The sequence below is a fragment of the Perca flavescens genome, chromosome 13 (genome assembly GCF_004354835.1).
Source record: "Perca flavescens isolate YP-PL-M2 chromosome 13, PFLA_1.0, whole genome shotgun sequence".
Lineage (NCBI taxonomy): Eukaryota > Metazoa > Chordata > Actinopteri > Perciformes > Percidae > Perca > Perca flavescens.
In genome coordinates, this window is record NC_041343.1 from 10,061,055 (window position 1) to 10,076,652 (window position 15,598).

The 15,598-nt window shown below is 39.0% G+C and overlaps 2 protein-coding genes across 4 annotated transcripts in view; one reads left to right on the forward strand and one right to left on the reverse strand.

Moving 5' to 3' along the window:
* The window catches only part of lhfpl7 (LHFPL tetraspan subfamily member 7), a 108,335-nt gene extending 99,092 nt beyond the window's left edge, over positions 1–9,243 (forward strand). Inside the window, exon 3 of the mRNA XM_028594498.1 lies at positions 6,801–9,243. Coding sequence (XP_028450299.1) covers positions 6,801–7,027 — 227 coding nt within the window. The 3' untranslated portion in view covers positions 7,028–9,243. The remainder of the gene's footprint in view (positions 1–6,800) is intronic.
* A 149-nt stretch (positions 9,244–9,392) lies between these two features.
* Positions 9,393–13,416, reverse strand: spata22 (spermatogenesis associated 22). Of its 3 annotated transcripts, none has more exons than XM_028596151.1 (8): positions 13,342–13,416; positions 12,808–12,977; positions 12,384–12,521; positions 11,982–12,171; positions 11,087–11,456; positions 10,859–10,979; positions 10,683–10,780; positions 9,393–9,853 (listed from the first exon to the last, which is right to left on the reverse strand). In XM_028596151.1, the coding sequence occupies exons 2-8, from the start codon at positions 12,845–12,847 to the stop codon at positions 9,662–9,664; spliced, it is 1,149 nt and encodes a 382-aa protein (XP_028451952.1). In that variant the 5' UTR covers positions 12,848–12,977; positions 13,342–13,416; the 3' UTR covers positions 9,393–9,661. The 3 variants fall into 3 exon arrangements, with proteins under 3 accessions (XP_028451952.1, XP_028451951.1, XP_028451953.1); XM_028596150.1 differs by having other exon boundaries at positions 13,271–13,368; XM_028596152.1 differs by having other exon boundaries at positions 13,210–13,360.
* Positions 13,417–15,598: the final 2,182 nt, after the last annotated feature.

Here is a 15,598-nt window from a genome sequence, read left to right on the forward strand (position 1 = left end):
TAGTCTCCACCCGACTGTCTAACTGGCTTGGCGGTCGGAGAAGATAAGCAGCGCATTAATCTGTTCTAATATATTCTAGTTCTTGCTGGCTGCAAGGCTTAAACGTATATTGTATAACCTGTCCTGTCTCATTATTCAATGTAAGTGTCTTTCTCTTGCTGACTTCTCGTTATAAAACACTTTAAAGAGCCTGTCCTCTATATAACTGCACACAAAGATAATTGTGCAGTGGTTTCCCCTTTTTCCTAAAAGGACCCTTTTTGAGTAAACGGACGACCTCTGTGACATATTTTTTGGATAGTTCATATTATATTAAATGCACAACAATAACAGAAATACAAAACAACTGTTAAACTGTATGATTAACAAATAGTGAACTCTATAACTGCAGGGATTTCATGTAAAACAAGCAATTTGGATGAATTTTAAGCAGATTATTTCCTGTGAATATTGCATCAGAGATGAGATTTTCTGTTATTTGTAGGAACTTGTAATACAAATCTCTTTATTATGTATTATTTTTTTTTTTTTTTTAACAATCATACTGTACATACTTAACTGGCTCCCTTGACAAATTCAGTGTTTTCTTCTACCTTACACCTGGCTATTTTTCTATTACCTCTTTAGGTGTTGAAGCTGCATACTTTTCTAATGCAGGACGAAGCTGTTTGGCAGAGAGGACAGTGATACTAAATGTGTGTATAGCTTGTGTTTAGGTCTTCACCATGCCCTTATCCTGTTTATATTTTTAAATGATAATCCAAACTTTAAAAAAATAAATATTTCATTTAGTTTTCTTCACCAAAATGAATGAAATGCTGAGACATAGACCAACTGTATATTTAAAAAAAAAGGAGGGTCTGTTTAGTCCACACAGCATTCCGAGATGGGAGAAAAACGTGCTCTGGTTTATTGGCATTTCTTGAAAACTATTACAATCGTCGTCCGGACACGACGGTGCATCTGCAAAATAGCCTCGAGAAGGAACTTGTTTTGGTGGAACGTGCTGATGTGGGTCAGGACCTCCAGGTTGGGAACCAGGGAGTTAGTAGACTTGGAAAGCTAAGCTACTGTTCAGCTGTAAATCTTCCCCATGCTCTTTACAAAGGTTTACCAGTACCATATTGTTTAGACAGTGAATCACTCAGTACAAGGCTACTGTACGCCAGGTTTTACTGGGTGGTCGTCGTGTCAGCAGGCGTCTCTCTGTCTGGTTGACAATTCATTTTTATTTTTTATTTCATCGGTTTATTTGTCAGGGACAATACGTATAGGCATTGTTACATCTAAAATGCAACCGATGCAATGTATGTGGGACTTCTAGCCGTAGGGTAACTTGCAGTCCTTGTCCCTGGTTAGTATTAGAAATGACACACATGGTAAAACACTATAAAATAGACATACAAACTAACAATTGAAGCAGAAAAACAGGCAATTACAGATGCATAAAAACTAACAGTAAAGCAAACATGGACCAACAGCCACATACGGTGCATGCATAAAGATGAACGATACAGCAGACTGAGGCAGCAACCTAGATTAAACTCATCAGTACACTTAATATATTTCTATGTGTTTGCCAGAGGGAGCAAACACTTAGAGACAACACCAACAAAACATGAATTAAAGAGCGCTACATCTACAGTCGAGGAGCCACCCAGTTCCTATTGAGTTTAATTCAACCCCTCCCATCGCTAATGGAGTTATGACAGCCAGCACACAGTGGCAATAGAGTTTGATCCAAACGCAGAGGTCTTGGCATCGTTATGAAAGGGGACCTCAAAGCTCACAGAATTGAATTTCTTAATAGTAATATCTTGAGTAGAATGAAGTAGAAGTAGAAGAAGGAATTCTATATTACATTATGTAATATAGAATTCCTTCTATGAATGTCGAATGCGAAGAGAGTCTATTGGATTTCTGACACTTTCTAACAAGAGTTACCAGATTTCTACAGCTGAACTCAGGCATTCACATTGAAATACAACACGAGTGATCCTATGACTGGTGTGCTTCTAGGTTTGGGTAATAATCTAAACCAGTGAGTTCTGTGTAAGAGTGATGGAATTGATTCAGTGTCACGCTTGAACGTCAGGTTATCACACACCTTCCTGCCCCACAAACCCATTCAATCTCTTTCTCTCATTCTCACTGCTGTGAACCTGTTTCACTGTCTCTGGGAGCAGCTTTTTCGCTACACCACTGAGAAAGAGATTTAAGTTTTTTTTAGCCGTGTCTTTCTTTGTATGGTAGTACAATGCTTTTTCCTCAGTTTTATTTAATTTTGCTTCTTGTCGCAAAAATCCATTACACGAAAACAGAGGAGCCCGTGAAGGTATTGCTATTCATTAGGGTACATAAAGGCCTCCACAGCCTTGCAGCTACCTGAAAACAGGTTGAATGATGAACAATGAAAAATCTGTGCTCATGGCTCTTTTGCCTTTCCAAATCAATATTTCACTCCCTCAGTCTGAAGCCTGTGAGCACTTCAAAGCTGCTGAAGTGTGCATTCAAACAAGTTGTCAGTAATAAGAAATACAGCAAGTAACTCAAGGACGTTTTATCCTAGATTAACAGACTGTAAGTGTTGTGAATGAAAAAGTAATTTAAGAAACATAAAAAAAACAACTATTGGTTGCCACTTTTGCTTATAAGCAACAGCTCAGATTCAGGGATTTTAAATCCTAATCCCCTTCTTTGGCGCTGTGTGTAAAGTTTACAATGAAACTGGGACACATTAGTGCCCAGCTAACTTCTCTCCATTATTCACTGTCTCATCATCTCTGAGCCATTATGATAGCCTCGTGTATTCAGCAGCACTCATGTGATTGGGGCTGACACATTCTCTCCACACCTCTTCACTTTTATTCCTCTCTGTGGAGAAAGGACTGGACTTTCCTCCCTGTCTTGAGTTCTTACAAATGCAGACCGTTACTTGGGGGTTGGAAAGTTAGTAGGGCAGCAACTAACGATTATTTTCATTGCTGATTAATCTGTCGATTATTTTCTCGATTAGTTGTTTGGTTTATAAAATGTCAGAAAATGGTGAAAAATATCGATCAGTGTTTCCCAAACGCCCGAGATGACGTCCTCAAATGTCTTGTTTTGCCCAAAACTCAAAGATATTCAGTTTACTGTCATAGAGGAGTGAAGAAACTAAAACATATTTACATTAAGGAACCTAGAATCAGAGAACTTAAAAATGACTCAAACCGATGAATCGATTATCAAAATAGTTGCTGATTATAGTTGACAACTAATCGATTAATTCATTAATCTTTGCAGCTCTAAAGGTTAGTAAACTGTCCGCTACTTGGGTCTATTAGGAGGTAATTGATGGAAGTCCTTGTAGCTTTTTACTGCCTGGTGGCTACTGTGGACATTCAAAACAAATTAAAACCTGTAAGGGACTGTACAGAAATTATTGGGGAGTTGAATCCTATTTTTCCCTCCCCAACGAAACAAAAGCTATCTTTGTTGTGTAACTGTTATTCACTTAAATCTAAAAAGAAAGAAGACAAAAAGAAGTGAAGAGTCTACCCCTTCTATTCCCAAAAATGTAGATTAACTTCCCTTCAGCAAAAATAAAATGTGTAATTCTACCAATTCTCTGACCCCCTCCCCCCCCTAATAATTTCCACACATTCCTAAGAAATTTGAGTCTTTCCATGTTGACCAGTGCCGTCTCTGTTTTAAGCTCAATCTTGAATTTTTTTCAGTGTTTTTTTGTTATTCATAACAATAACAAAGCAGCTGTTGTCACTGTTTTCTTATTTTAGCCAATGATGTGAACAACACAGAGGTATTCAGTTATAGGAGCCCACATGCACATTGCTCTCCTGGCTGCACAAGTAATGAACACTTTTAAACTTCAGCCTCCCTGCATGGCATCTTGGTGTCATGTCCGCCTCTTTCATCATACTGCCCATTCCTCATAGGATTAGATTACTGGGACATTTAAGACCCTGTTGAAACAGGGTTGATCCATCCTGCAGTGGAACCTAGAATGCTGTTTCACCTACCTTCATTTTAAGGTTTGTCAGAAAATGTAGACCTCATTGTTCTGCAGTATGCATCCTGTACAGTATGCAATACATGCAGTCTGGCATTTGGGCATTAAAAGCACTTTAGCATTGCACTCCTACAATGTTGAAATACTGACAAAGGACTTTTCTATTCCACACACCCTTGTTCTTTGTCAAAACTTCGACTGCCAACAGTTTGGTCGGAGATTCAGGTGTGTTAGTAGCGGCTAATGTAGCCTTTAGCTGCTTGCCTCGAGCAGAGATAAGAAGCGGGCTACAGAGGTCTGGTAACATAATTTCTTTTCTAACTCCACACCCCCAGATGATTTTCCCATTTTCAAACGTGTAGTTTTCAACCCCATCCGACACTGACTCAATTGACGTCACTTAAAGGAACACGCTGACTTACTGGGAATTTAGCATATTCACCGTAACCCCCAGAGTATACTATATTCTCAGGTTGTTGCAAAGCAAATCATTCTGCCCAAGTACTATATTCTTCCGCCTGAGAATATAGTTCCCGGTTTGTTTACGGTTAGAAGATGGCTGTGTCTCATGTTACGTTTTTTGTACACGCTGTGACTCTACAAATCACAACATGTAAATAGGAACATGTTGGCGTTATTTTGTCACAATTCGGAGCAGTAGGATTACTGGAACCATTCACCTGCATGTTCTGTGCTGGCCTGATGCCGCCGGGGCCGTCAGACAGCGTTACAGCACGCACTGACATGAGAAGGTGGGTATCGACTTGTCTAACTCTGGGGGTTACTGTGAATATGCTAAATTCCCAGTAAGTCGGCGTGTTCCTTTAAAGCAATTTATCAGACTTCATGCAGCTCGCTCTGGAGCCACAAAAGGCTTTATACAACAGTAGTACACCCCAAGTCTTTGAACACAAAAAAAGTTCCCCTTTGGTTTGGTTTTATCCCTCTCAGGATCTTCATCTAAAAGGATGAAATTGATCCATTTCAAGTTTGCCTCTGATTTGAGGTTGATTTTACAGTGTTTCAGCAGTTGTCTTCTCATTAAAGGCTTGAAGAATACAGTCAGCCCGAGCTGCAGCTTATCTGATCCAGACACCAGCCCTGCATACTCCTGCTCTAAATGATCAAATCCAGCCTTCACCCTGCTTACCTGACACCTGTTAAAGACTGGAGATCATTTATGTATAGATTCTTTGGGGGTTATGCTGTGTTGTTCATCATTTATCCATTCTACATTTGTGTCCAAGTTTGCTTCAGAGTAGCAGGGTAGTGGCCTTTGTGTTTCTTCCACAAAAGCCAATGATAGTTTGATAAAGAAGGTCATTAAAGTGTCATTAGGCAGTGAGCTTTGAGGTGCTGGGCCCCGGGAGATAAAACCACTCTGAGAGGGCTGAGTACAGGGTTGGGATACGCAAGGCAGACCCTCAATGAACTCCACAGAGAGACACTACGGCGGGCTAGACAAATTACACTCAACAGATGCCTCTCCTTCACCCATTCAGACCTCTTTCTTTATCCCTATCATCCCTTTCCTCCTCCTAACAGTCAATCCCTATGTCCCCAGTGTGCAACTAGAACATCAGTGAAAGCTTCCTACCTCCTCATCCCTGTTCTACCAGCACAATCCTTCACTGCCCACACAAACCCTCAATTTGATACTCATACAGCTATTGCAGAGTAGCTCTCATATGAGCACTGTTTCCCACTGACCGCGAAGCTGCTGCCCTTGAAAGTAGGAAAACTGACATCTCCTGAAATCAATAGAGCGTAATAAAAGAGGTGTTTGTTGTGTTTTCTAGAGAGCTACTGACTATCACAAGTTCAAGCTTTTCCAGTAACCCCAGCTCACCAAAGCTAAAACAACTATGACACCTGACAATGTAATGGGATTCCAGCCGGCACTCAGAATGACTAAGAGCAGCAATGATAGCCTGTAGCGCAGTCAATACCTGCTTGGTAGCACGGGCTGGGAGACTTGACTCAATTTTAAAAGTGAGCCGCTCTCTGGCTGCATGGGCACCGAGGATAGTGTATGAGAAAGCTGATCGCAGCAGAAGTACACAAAGCCCCGGAGTTTTAAAATAATGAGTGCAAATGGATTTAAGGAGACATGAATGATTTTGCATTAGTTTCTGTCAATTACAGGTCATCAAAGCTTTTGTTGTTCAGTACATTAAAAGCACTTTTTGGCCACCACTGGACTTAAACTATCTAGGTCATGATTTATCTTACCATGTCCACACGGCAACAAATCATCAAGTGTAAGTTCAAATGGAGGTAATGAAGTATCTAAATTACACACTTAACTCTCACTGAGACTGTAGGTTTTTCTGCAAAACCTCTACTGCCACCCAGTGGCTCTCAGTTGACACACCAGTAGAGTATACAGATCTAGAATATGTGTTTTATTTGAGTGAACCAACCTTTTAAAATACTTGTTTGTACTTTTCTCTTAATGAATCCTTAAGATTTAATCTATGAAAGATTAAACATTTTAGCTGTTTCTCTCTATCTTTCCTCCTTCCTTATATTTCTTTGCATTCTGTACTAAACCCATTCAGCATCCTTTCTCATATACTAAACAGCTATTTTGTATATATTTGTTTCTGTATTTATTGATTAATTCCTATTACTGTTTAATATGTTTGGTTTGGTACTGTATGCACCTATCACCAAGGCAAATTCCATGTGGGGTAATTACTGCGGCACTAAACTCCTTTCCTTTGTGATTCCAACAGCCTATATGAATATACTGTTCGCTGTCTAACCCACTCTGTCTTCTCTGCAGTGTTCATTATGGCTGCTGGACTGCTGGTCTACCCCTTCGGCCTAAACTCCTCACTGGTCAGGTCCTTCTGCGGGGACTCTGACATCTACTATGCTGGCGAGTGCCAGATCGGCTGGGGCTACATGCTGGCTATTGTCGGAGTCATGCTCACCGTCTTCTTGCCCTTTTTTGCCAAATATGCACCCAAGGAGCAGCTGTCCCCGACCCCTCTGCCCACGCTGTTATAGGGCATTGATACGAGGTCTTGCTTTCCCCCCACTCTCTCTAACCTGGGCTTGATGTCATGGAGAGACACCTGCATCCCGTTTTTAAAGGTGATGCTGTTTGGGATAGCGACAGTGATAACTGAAGCTGACACTCAACAACAAACACTGTCTTCCTGTATCTGTTATGTGACTATTTCAAATTCAGTTCATATAGATGGAATGTTTTATGTTACAATAATGTGGTTATCCTTTTTTTATCATCAGTTTTCTGCAGTTTTGACTTAACTGTTTTCTTCATGTCAGTTCTGCAGACGATGCAGTGAGAAGATGCAAGGACCTCATTTCACATGATTTAAGCAAACATGACCACAAACATAACAAGTACTTGATAAACAATTAAGTGTTTTTTCCCCTTCTTTTCTTTTGTGGGTAACAAGTCAACATATGTAACATTCCAAAAACAGACTAGAGGCTGGCTGCATAAAGAGAGTGGAAGCGTGATGTTATGTGGCAGTACGACCCGTCCAATCCAATGTTTCAGTAAGAGGTTTTGAAGAACATTCGACTCAACGAGAGAGACACTTTGAACGGTCGAAGACTGAGAATATTAATGGGTCAGCTCTTAAGGAGTTACATCTACTGACAATGTATTGTGCTAAAGCGTTTGGACTGTACAGTACATATGGTCTGGATATAACAGAGCTGATGTTTAAGGTCTCAAAATACCCCATTGAAAAAAGAAATCTGACGCTTTGAAGGATTTTTGCTCTTCAGACTTTGTCTACCTTCCGGTCTTTTGACCAGGCACTGAACAACATTAGGAGTCAAGAAAATGTGTTAGCTTTTTAAAGACAGTGCATTTACTAACTGTCTCAAAGAAACGGACAATGGACACAGCATCAGACCTGCCGAGAGGATAAATGGAAATCTCTTCTCATAACAAAGACGTGAATCATAATAATAAGTAGTGGTTTCAGAGTAAAAATGTTATGTTGGGATACTGCATCCTTTTGTTAACCTTCTCCCCTGAACTGTTTGTGTAATGTAACTAGCTTGTCAAACATGAGCAATTGTTTTCTGTCTACAACACACAATACTAAACACTCTAATTCAGGAAAAAATGATTGCAATAGGCAGGGAGATGTAGGAATTTAGTCAAAATGCATGATGAGATGGGCCTTGTTAATGGTAGAACAAATGATCTAGATTTTAAATGTGATCTGACCAACTTGTGCCTTTTAACATAACCAAGACAAGAGTTCAATACAATTATCTTTTTCTGCTGAATAACTGTGGATCCTGTTGTGTGATGGTTTTTTGTTTTCTCTTCTATTATACTTTTTTCCTCTGAAATGTTAAGTCTTTCTCCTGTACTTGATGCAGTATGATCTCATTAACTTGAGAAAATGTTCTTGAGAATAAAAAAAGATGATGTCTTCTAATCCTTAGAGGTAATGGCAGAGAGAAGGGAAGAAAAAAAAGAGAGACATTTTTGCCAATTATCTAGAAGAGGTAAATCACTTGAATTGCTATATCAAAAGGTTGTGACATGCAGCTAACAGATTAATTCCTGGCACCCTTGTCTTTCGTGATTTAGAAATTGAGTGGTAGAGAAGGGAGCTGTACAAATTGAACTTCGCCTTTGGTTATCTGCGCTGAGACATTATTCACATTATGTGTAAAACGTGGCTTAAAATAATTAGCTCCTCAAGTAAGCTAATGCATTGCTGTGTTCTCGTCAATCCACTTCTCCTTTTAAGACGCTGGCACCATTCCTGTCATGTTTCAAGGACAAAATGTCTACTTCTCCACTTACTCTCCGTGTACACTGCCAATTTTATCAAGCTAGACTCCCTTTTCTAGTAGGTGTTTATGTGCGTGTTAGTGTTGAATACTGGGTCGGATTTTGCTAGTGGGTTAATCTTTAAATATTTCCCAAATTTTGGTTCCCATAATGACATGTCCTGACATTAAGAAAATGACTGTGATTATGTTGCCATATTTGAAAGAAGGTCAGGAGAGAAATGTTGGTATTGTATTGGACCTCATACTGTGCTTGACTGTGGGAATGACTGGCGTGACTGCACTGGACTTATTCCCCTATTTGTTGAACAATTGTATGTAAAGTCTCAGCACTGGTAAAAGTGTTTTTGGTAGAGTAGAATTATTGTTTTGTCCATTGTGATGTTTGACTGTAAATAAACTAACTGTACTTGATATCACATGTTATTCTTAACTGCCCCGCTTTTCAAAGATATATTTTGAGATATTACCTCATCGTGTTTGCTTTAACTGAATTAACCTCTAAACAATGTTTGCTGTTCTGTGAATTTTCTTTGTAATAAAAATATTTCAGAACTTACAAAAAGAGAGGCTTTACTTTCCGTTAAACGAAACAGCTCTTTATATTCACAAGTAAATACAAAAACATTTACGCCAGAACATGCAAGTGAATTCAGCTGTTAAAGTTCAGCACAACATCGCAACTGCGGGTCCAAACATGCTTTATTTTTTATTTTTTAACTTCTACCCATAACAAGACTGATCTATTATTCTATAGCACTAAGCTTGGCTCTCATGCACACTCATTAAATACTGGTATACTTTTTCTTCCGATTCGTCTTGTACGGCTGTTGATACATACAGTTTTGATGCTCAGACTTCACTGAGTGATTTGACCAGCGCCCTCATTTCTGCATCACAGGCTTTGACGGCCTCCTGAGCATTCCTCTGCTCTGAAGGCAGGCCGGGTCTGACGGACACACACATCAGGACGTCTCTACTGCGGTCATAGTTTCCCACGCAGCGATGAACTTGACCCCGGATAAGACGGGGCAGTTCCTGCTCCTGTTGGACAAGAGGCAGATTAAGTCCGATTCCAGTGTTACTTTATGTTTATACTTTGCATTGAATAAACATATTATTATAAATGCCAGTGTCTGGTCACCACTCAATATAAAGGGAAGTTGATGTTGCTTGGCACCGGAAAACTTTAAAGAGGTTGAAGAAGCAGGTTGATATGCAGGAATGAGAGCAAAAAAGGTTGCATTTATTAACAAATATATTAATGACAAAAATAACATTAAAACTATAGAAAGCTGCAGCCTCACAGCAAGCTGCCACCAGATTTACCCCAACATCACATGCAGAAAAACACAATAGGTGGACCCTTTTTTAGCTGATCATAACCCTGTGAAACAAAAATAAAACTAATTAAACAATATTGTGGTAGTTATATTACCTGATTGATTATAATAAATAATAAATAATTTAACAGAGTCACTGGTAATGTTGGGAAACTAGGTCAAGTGAAAAGAGCAACCTTTTCACAGCCAGTATCAACAATATTCAGTAATTCCTCAACATTTTTGAGTTTGATTAGATGTGAAAGCCTCTAAATTCAAACTAAGGATAATGATGATAGTAACATATTCATACATTCACACTAACAGGTTTACTTGTACAGGAAATAAACAGTATAACCAAAGTGAATCATAATCATCATAATAAACGTGGATAACATCAAGTCATTTTTTATAAAAAGTAATTTTATCTGACTGAAGCTGAGGAGACTCAGGGCAAGTTATTGTGAGCAAATTTACATTGTCATCTGATAAACTCAAAACACATTCCTTCAATTTACTTCTTAAGAGAAAGCTTTTTTTCCCCAACTCACATTTTCATAGAAGACACACGGCACTACCTCCTTCCCGTCTCTCATGAGGAAGTTCTTGGCTCCATGGTGACCCAGTGTGACCGCAGAGTCGAGAGTAGCTGAGGGAGGAGCACAGCCTGTTTAATGGTGTTTCAAAAATACACATCATTGACAACAACAACTCCTAATCAACTAACCAAATATCTCAAATAAGTATGGCACTTTGTCTTTAAACTGGCTCCAGTGTCTCATGCCACCAATAACGGAAGTCAGGATCCTCAGTGAGTTCTCAATGGCTGGCTTCATTGGAAATGTGTCCTGTTAAGCACACATACAAATGCTGTAGTGATCAGAACAACAACAATTAATGGCACATTTTCAAATCTTTGTATATTATTATATATATTTTTCACATATTTTTCTACCTGAGTTTTAGTCTGTCGTGCAGTCTTAGGTTGATTTGTGCTCCTGTTTACCACATTGGGTGATTTCTGCGGCCCAAAGCTGTTAGTAAACTTCCAGGAGTTGTTCTGTGGCTGCGCTGCAGGAGCAGAAGGCCTGCTGGGCGCTGGGACAGAAGCTGGCAGAGGTCTGGGCTGATGGGAATACTGATGGGTGGGATTGGGTGGTCTGTAAGAGGACTGCTGACCCATCTGAGAAAACCCAGTATGAGGAGTTGGCTTGATTTGTGCACTCTCATTGATGTTGGGAGCTTTATATGTGCTCTGTCTGGACTTAACACTGGGGCTGAAATCCTGTTGTCTCATTGGGTTGCTGGCTGGTCCCACCTTAGAGCTGAAAATAAATTGTAAATTATAGAGTGTGGTCTAGACCTACTCTATCTGTAAAGTGTCTCGAGATAACTCTTGTTATGAGTTGATACTATAAATAAAATTGAATTGAAATTCAATTGAACTGAAAATGAAAATACATAAATCTATTTTCAAATACTGGAATCTCAAATTGAAACCAAGCACACAATAAACACGTTCAACTTTTTTTTTTTTTTTATGGCTTTTGGGCTTTGTTTTTCATATGTTGTCAGTGCCAGGTACACTCTATTTAGTGAACAAATCAAGGTACAGTAAAATCAAGGCTCAAACACAATTTGTTTGCTGCCTGTTACAGCTATGAACAAAGTCGTGTTATCGATATTTCTGTAAGGCTTTTCAACTGTTTCTCAGGTGTCTGGATGGTTAACCACCCATGTATTATTTGAGAATATAAAAATATGAAAAAATGGTTCAGTTTAAACAGCTCGTTGGTGATTTGGGGGTTTATGATTTTTCAGCATTTTTCATTGTTGTGAATGAAACATACCTTGTACCTCCAAATTTGTATGGATGTTTTATGGGTGTTAAGGTTTTCATTGCAGGGGCAGGTCCAGGAGCAGGTCTGTAGCTGCCATATTGCTGGGGTGGAGTAGACTGTGGGATGGCCTGCCTGTTCCACTGGTAGCTTAGTGGAGCACCAGAGGACGGACCTGAGGCCTGGTAACATCCATAGGTACCTGAGGAAAGGTATATTCTCAGGAAAATCTTATGGCAGCCTCCTCTGTCTGTAGCTGTGTATCTTACATTAAACATTAAATTAGACATTAAGCAACATTCAAGAGCAACAATTGCATTTCTAAAATATATTTACATTTTATGTTTTTCTTTGGTTATACTGCCACCTAGTGACTGAAATCCAGTAGAAGCTTAAAGAGCCTGAATGCTTCACCTGATGTGCTGTGAGATGTGGCTGTGCTGCTGCTGGCCATGTATTCACTGTGGGAGAAGAATTCGTTCTCCGAGGGAGCAGATGTCAAAGGAACTCTGTTTCTTTTCTTTTGGTTAAAGAGCGGCACAGACAGGCAGCCTGATGGACACAACAGAGAAAACATATGTGAACATCAACATCAAACTGCCCACTACATTAGGCCGGACAGGTAATAATCTTTAAAATGTAAGAATAGTTGAATTATCAAACAAATCAAATTGTACTAGAACAAGCAGAACATATTTATTACTGTATTATTGTATCTAACATTAGACCGCAAGTCACTAATTACTGACCCTGGCAACCTTAGCCTCTGCCATTTGTGAAGCCATTAAGTAACCATAGTGTGGAGATTGTGTACTAACGTTACATTTCTTTTACAAACCTGCTGTTGACCTGGTTGGCTGGTTTTCCTGTCTCCTCATTGTGATGGCTTTTAAAAACGTTGTTAGGTTATTGACGTTAGCTCTTACGTTACAGGAAGAGAAGCACCAAATAAGAAAATGGAAAAGACCTTTAAACCGATGTCCAGGTTAGTATTTGTCACCCACTCGGCTGTGAAAAAAAGTGAAAAAAAACTAGTGGGTTAACAAAGTTGAAAATACTTGAAAAGTTAAGACAGTGTATAAGGTTATTTGTTAGTTTAGCAACAACTTAAACGTTACAGTAAATTAGCTAGCTTAGGTTAGCTTAGCGTTAGCCAAAAAGCTTAACGTTAGCTAAAAAGTGAATACATGTTTAGACAGCTCATCTAGCTAGGTAACATTACAGCTGTAATGTAAGCTACCAGTTGTACGTGTTCTTTCTTTAACAAGCCCAAATTCTATGAACATTAATTAATTACTAACTTATTTTTGTTGGTTAAAGTTAACAAAAGTTAAACCAAAATTACGACGAAGGGTCCCTTAGAGGTCAGCACCTTGGAAAGCGACACGCGCCAAACACTGGTGCGCCAAACACGGATGTTGCCTTCACGATCCCCTAGCAAGCTCGGAGGTCCAAAGACTAATGTAATTCAAAAACTTCTTTTGAAAATAATGACAACAGTATTTTTTGTAATTTACAGTGCTTGTTTGTGGTGCATTTTAAAATAAGGAAACATATATTAGGCATATGTCACTGATGTTACTGTATGCCTCATAAGCCTATACATAGTCGTTTATGCATCACTTCCATCACTTAAATGTTCGCCCTCCCTACTCTTTTACCACTTTGTTTGAGATAATTGTAAAAGAACCCAAATCTGTTTGGCATTTTTTATAATCTAAGCAGGTAGTACTTGGCCAGTAGGCCTACACAAAATTAAAAACATTAGGGCTGGGGCTTATTGCATCTTAAAGACCCCCAAAAACGCGGGCGGTGTGAACGCGCCATTAGACATGAATTGAGCAGCATCCGTGGCCGGGTTGGTTCAGTGGTAGAGTAGGCACATATACTTTGAGGTTTATGTCTCGATGCAGAGGTCCAGGGTTCGAATCCGACCTGTGACGATTCATTGCATGTCTTCCCCCGCTTTCTCACCTAGCTGTCCTGTCAAATAAAGGTGGAAAAGCCCAAAAATAATCTAAAACAAAGTGAGCAGCATCCAGGTTTTTGAGCCAAATTATTTGACTTTATTGGTCAATCTTTAGACTGGTATGTATAACCAGTGATCAGGATCAGGTGATTTGTCCAAGGATGCTAGTTTTACTTTGCACATAGAAACATAGTATCAAGATCTCAATAGTTGAGGCATTACCATCCACATGAAAGAGGATTTTTTTTAATCCTAGTTCTGAACACAAATGTCAGTCCATCTCCCTCATCCTTAATAGGATCCTCTTAGCCACAGGAACACACACAATTCCCATCTAAATCCTTGTCAGTGAACTGGAAATCAAGGCACATGTTATAAGCTTCATCTCATTTGTTACATACCACTCTACTCTCTACTCATATGTGGACCTCAGTGGATTCCTTGTGGTGTTTCAGCAGATGAATTAAAATAAATAGAGATGGAGGCATCTTGTCTGAGAGACTATAAGGAAAGACAAAGGAAAAGGCTGCACCTGCTCTGCCCTTTGTTTTGCACATAGCCTGAGGCTGATCTCAGCCTCAGCGTTTCTGTGTGACATCCTCGCTGAGAGTCAGAAGGTCACTCTTTGATCTTAACACATGGCTTCTCTGTCTTGTGTTTCCTCGATCGGTGAATCCATGGCAACAGCAGCATGAATGGTCTATTCAGGATGGCCTCCACTACATCCTTTGCCTCTGAAAAACTAGGATTAGCAAACAAGTTGTGTAATGGATTAGACTTTATCCCAGGTAAGACAAAAAAAACCCTCACATTTTTAACTGCTTTCTGAATACTCTGAATCTCTTTAATTTCTGCTCTGGAGTCCAAAAATAATTATTCGGTTACTAAGTCATGATTGCTATAGCACCACTTAGGCTCTGAAGTAAAAGAATATGATATCTTTATGGGTTTTGTTTATGCAGTGTTGGCTAAATGGAGATCATGCTATTACAAATAAAAACAGTTCAGATGTGTAGCGCCCATACACTGTTTAAAACAGGTAGCACCCTGTAGTTAATGAGTTGGGACTGGAGTAAGATGGGGTTGTACCCCACTTCAAAATCTGACAGAAAAGGATGACAGAAGCATTTGCCTACATCTGGTCCCCTGTATTGTAAATGCTGGGATCTTTAGTAAATCAAACCCATTTATTAATTTCAATTTCTGCAAGTATACTGTGTATGTTCACACACACACACACACACACACACACACACACACACACACATATATATATATATATATCGCTAATAAATGGTAAATTGATAGTTAATTAAACTTAAGTTAATAGTTATTTTACTGTTAACTAAATGATAATTAATGTTTACTAATTGTTATGCTATAATTTGTTATTTTAACAGCTTGTTCACACACATCATAACATTTTTATATATTATATTAAGTATTTGTTAATGATTAAGAAACTGTTTATAAACCGTCAATAAACATTATTTGGATGGCTATTATAAAGTTGCATCTGATGAATACAATACTTTGTTAATGGTTAATAATTGTTTTGTTTTGAATAAGGCTATAACATTACTAATAATTAGTAAACATTATAAATCATTTAATTGTTTGTTAAAGCTATAGTGCATAGTTTCTGTCTCCCCCATGAGGA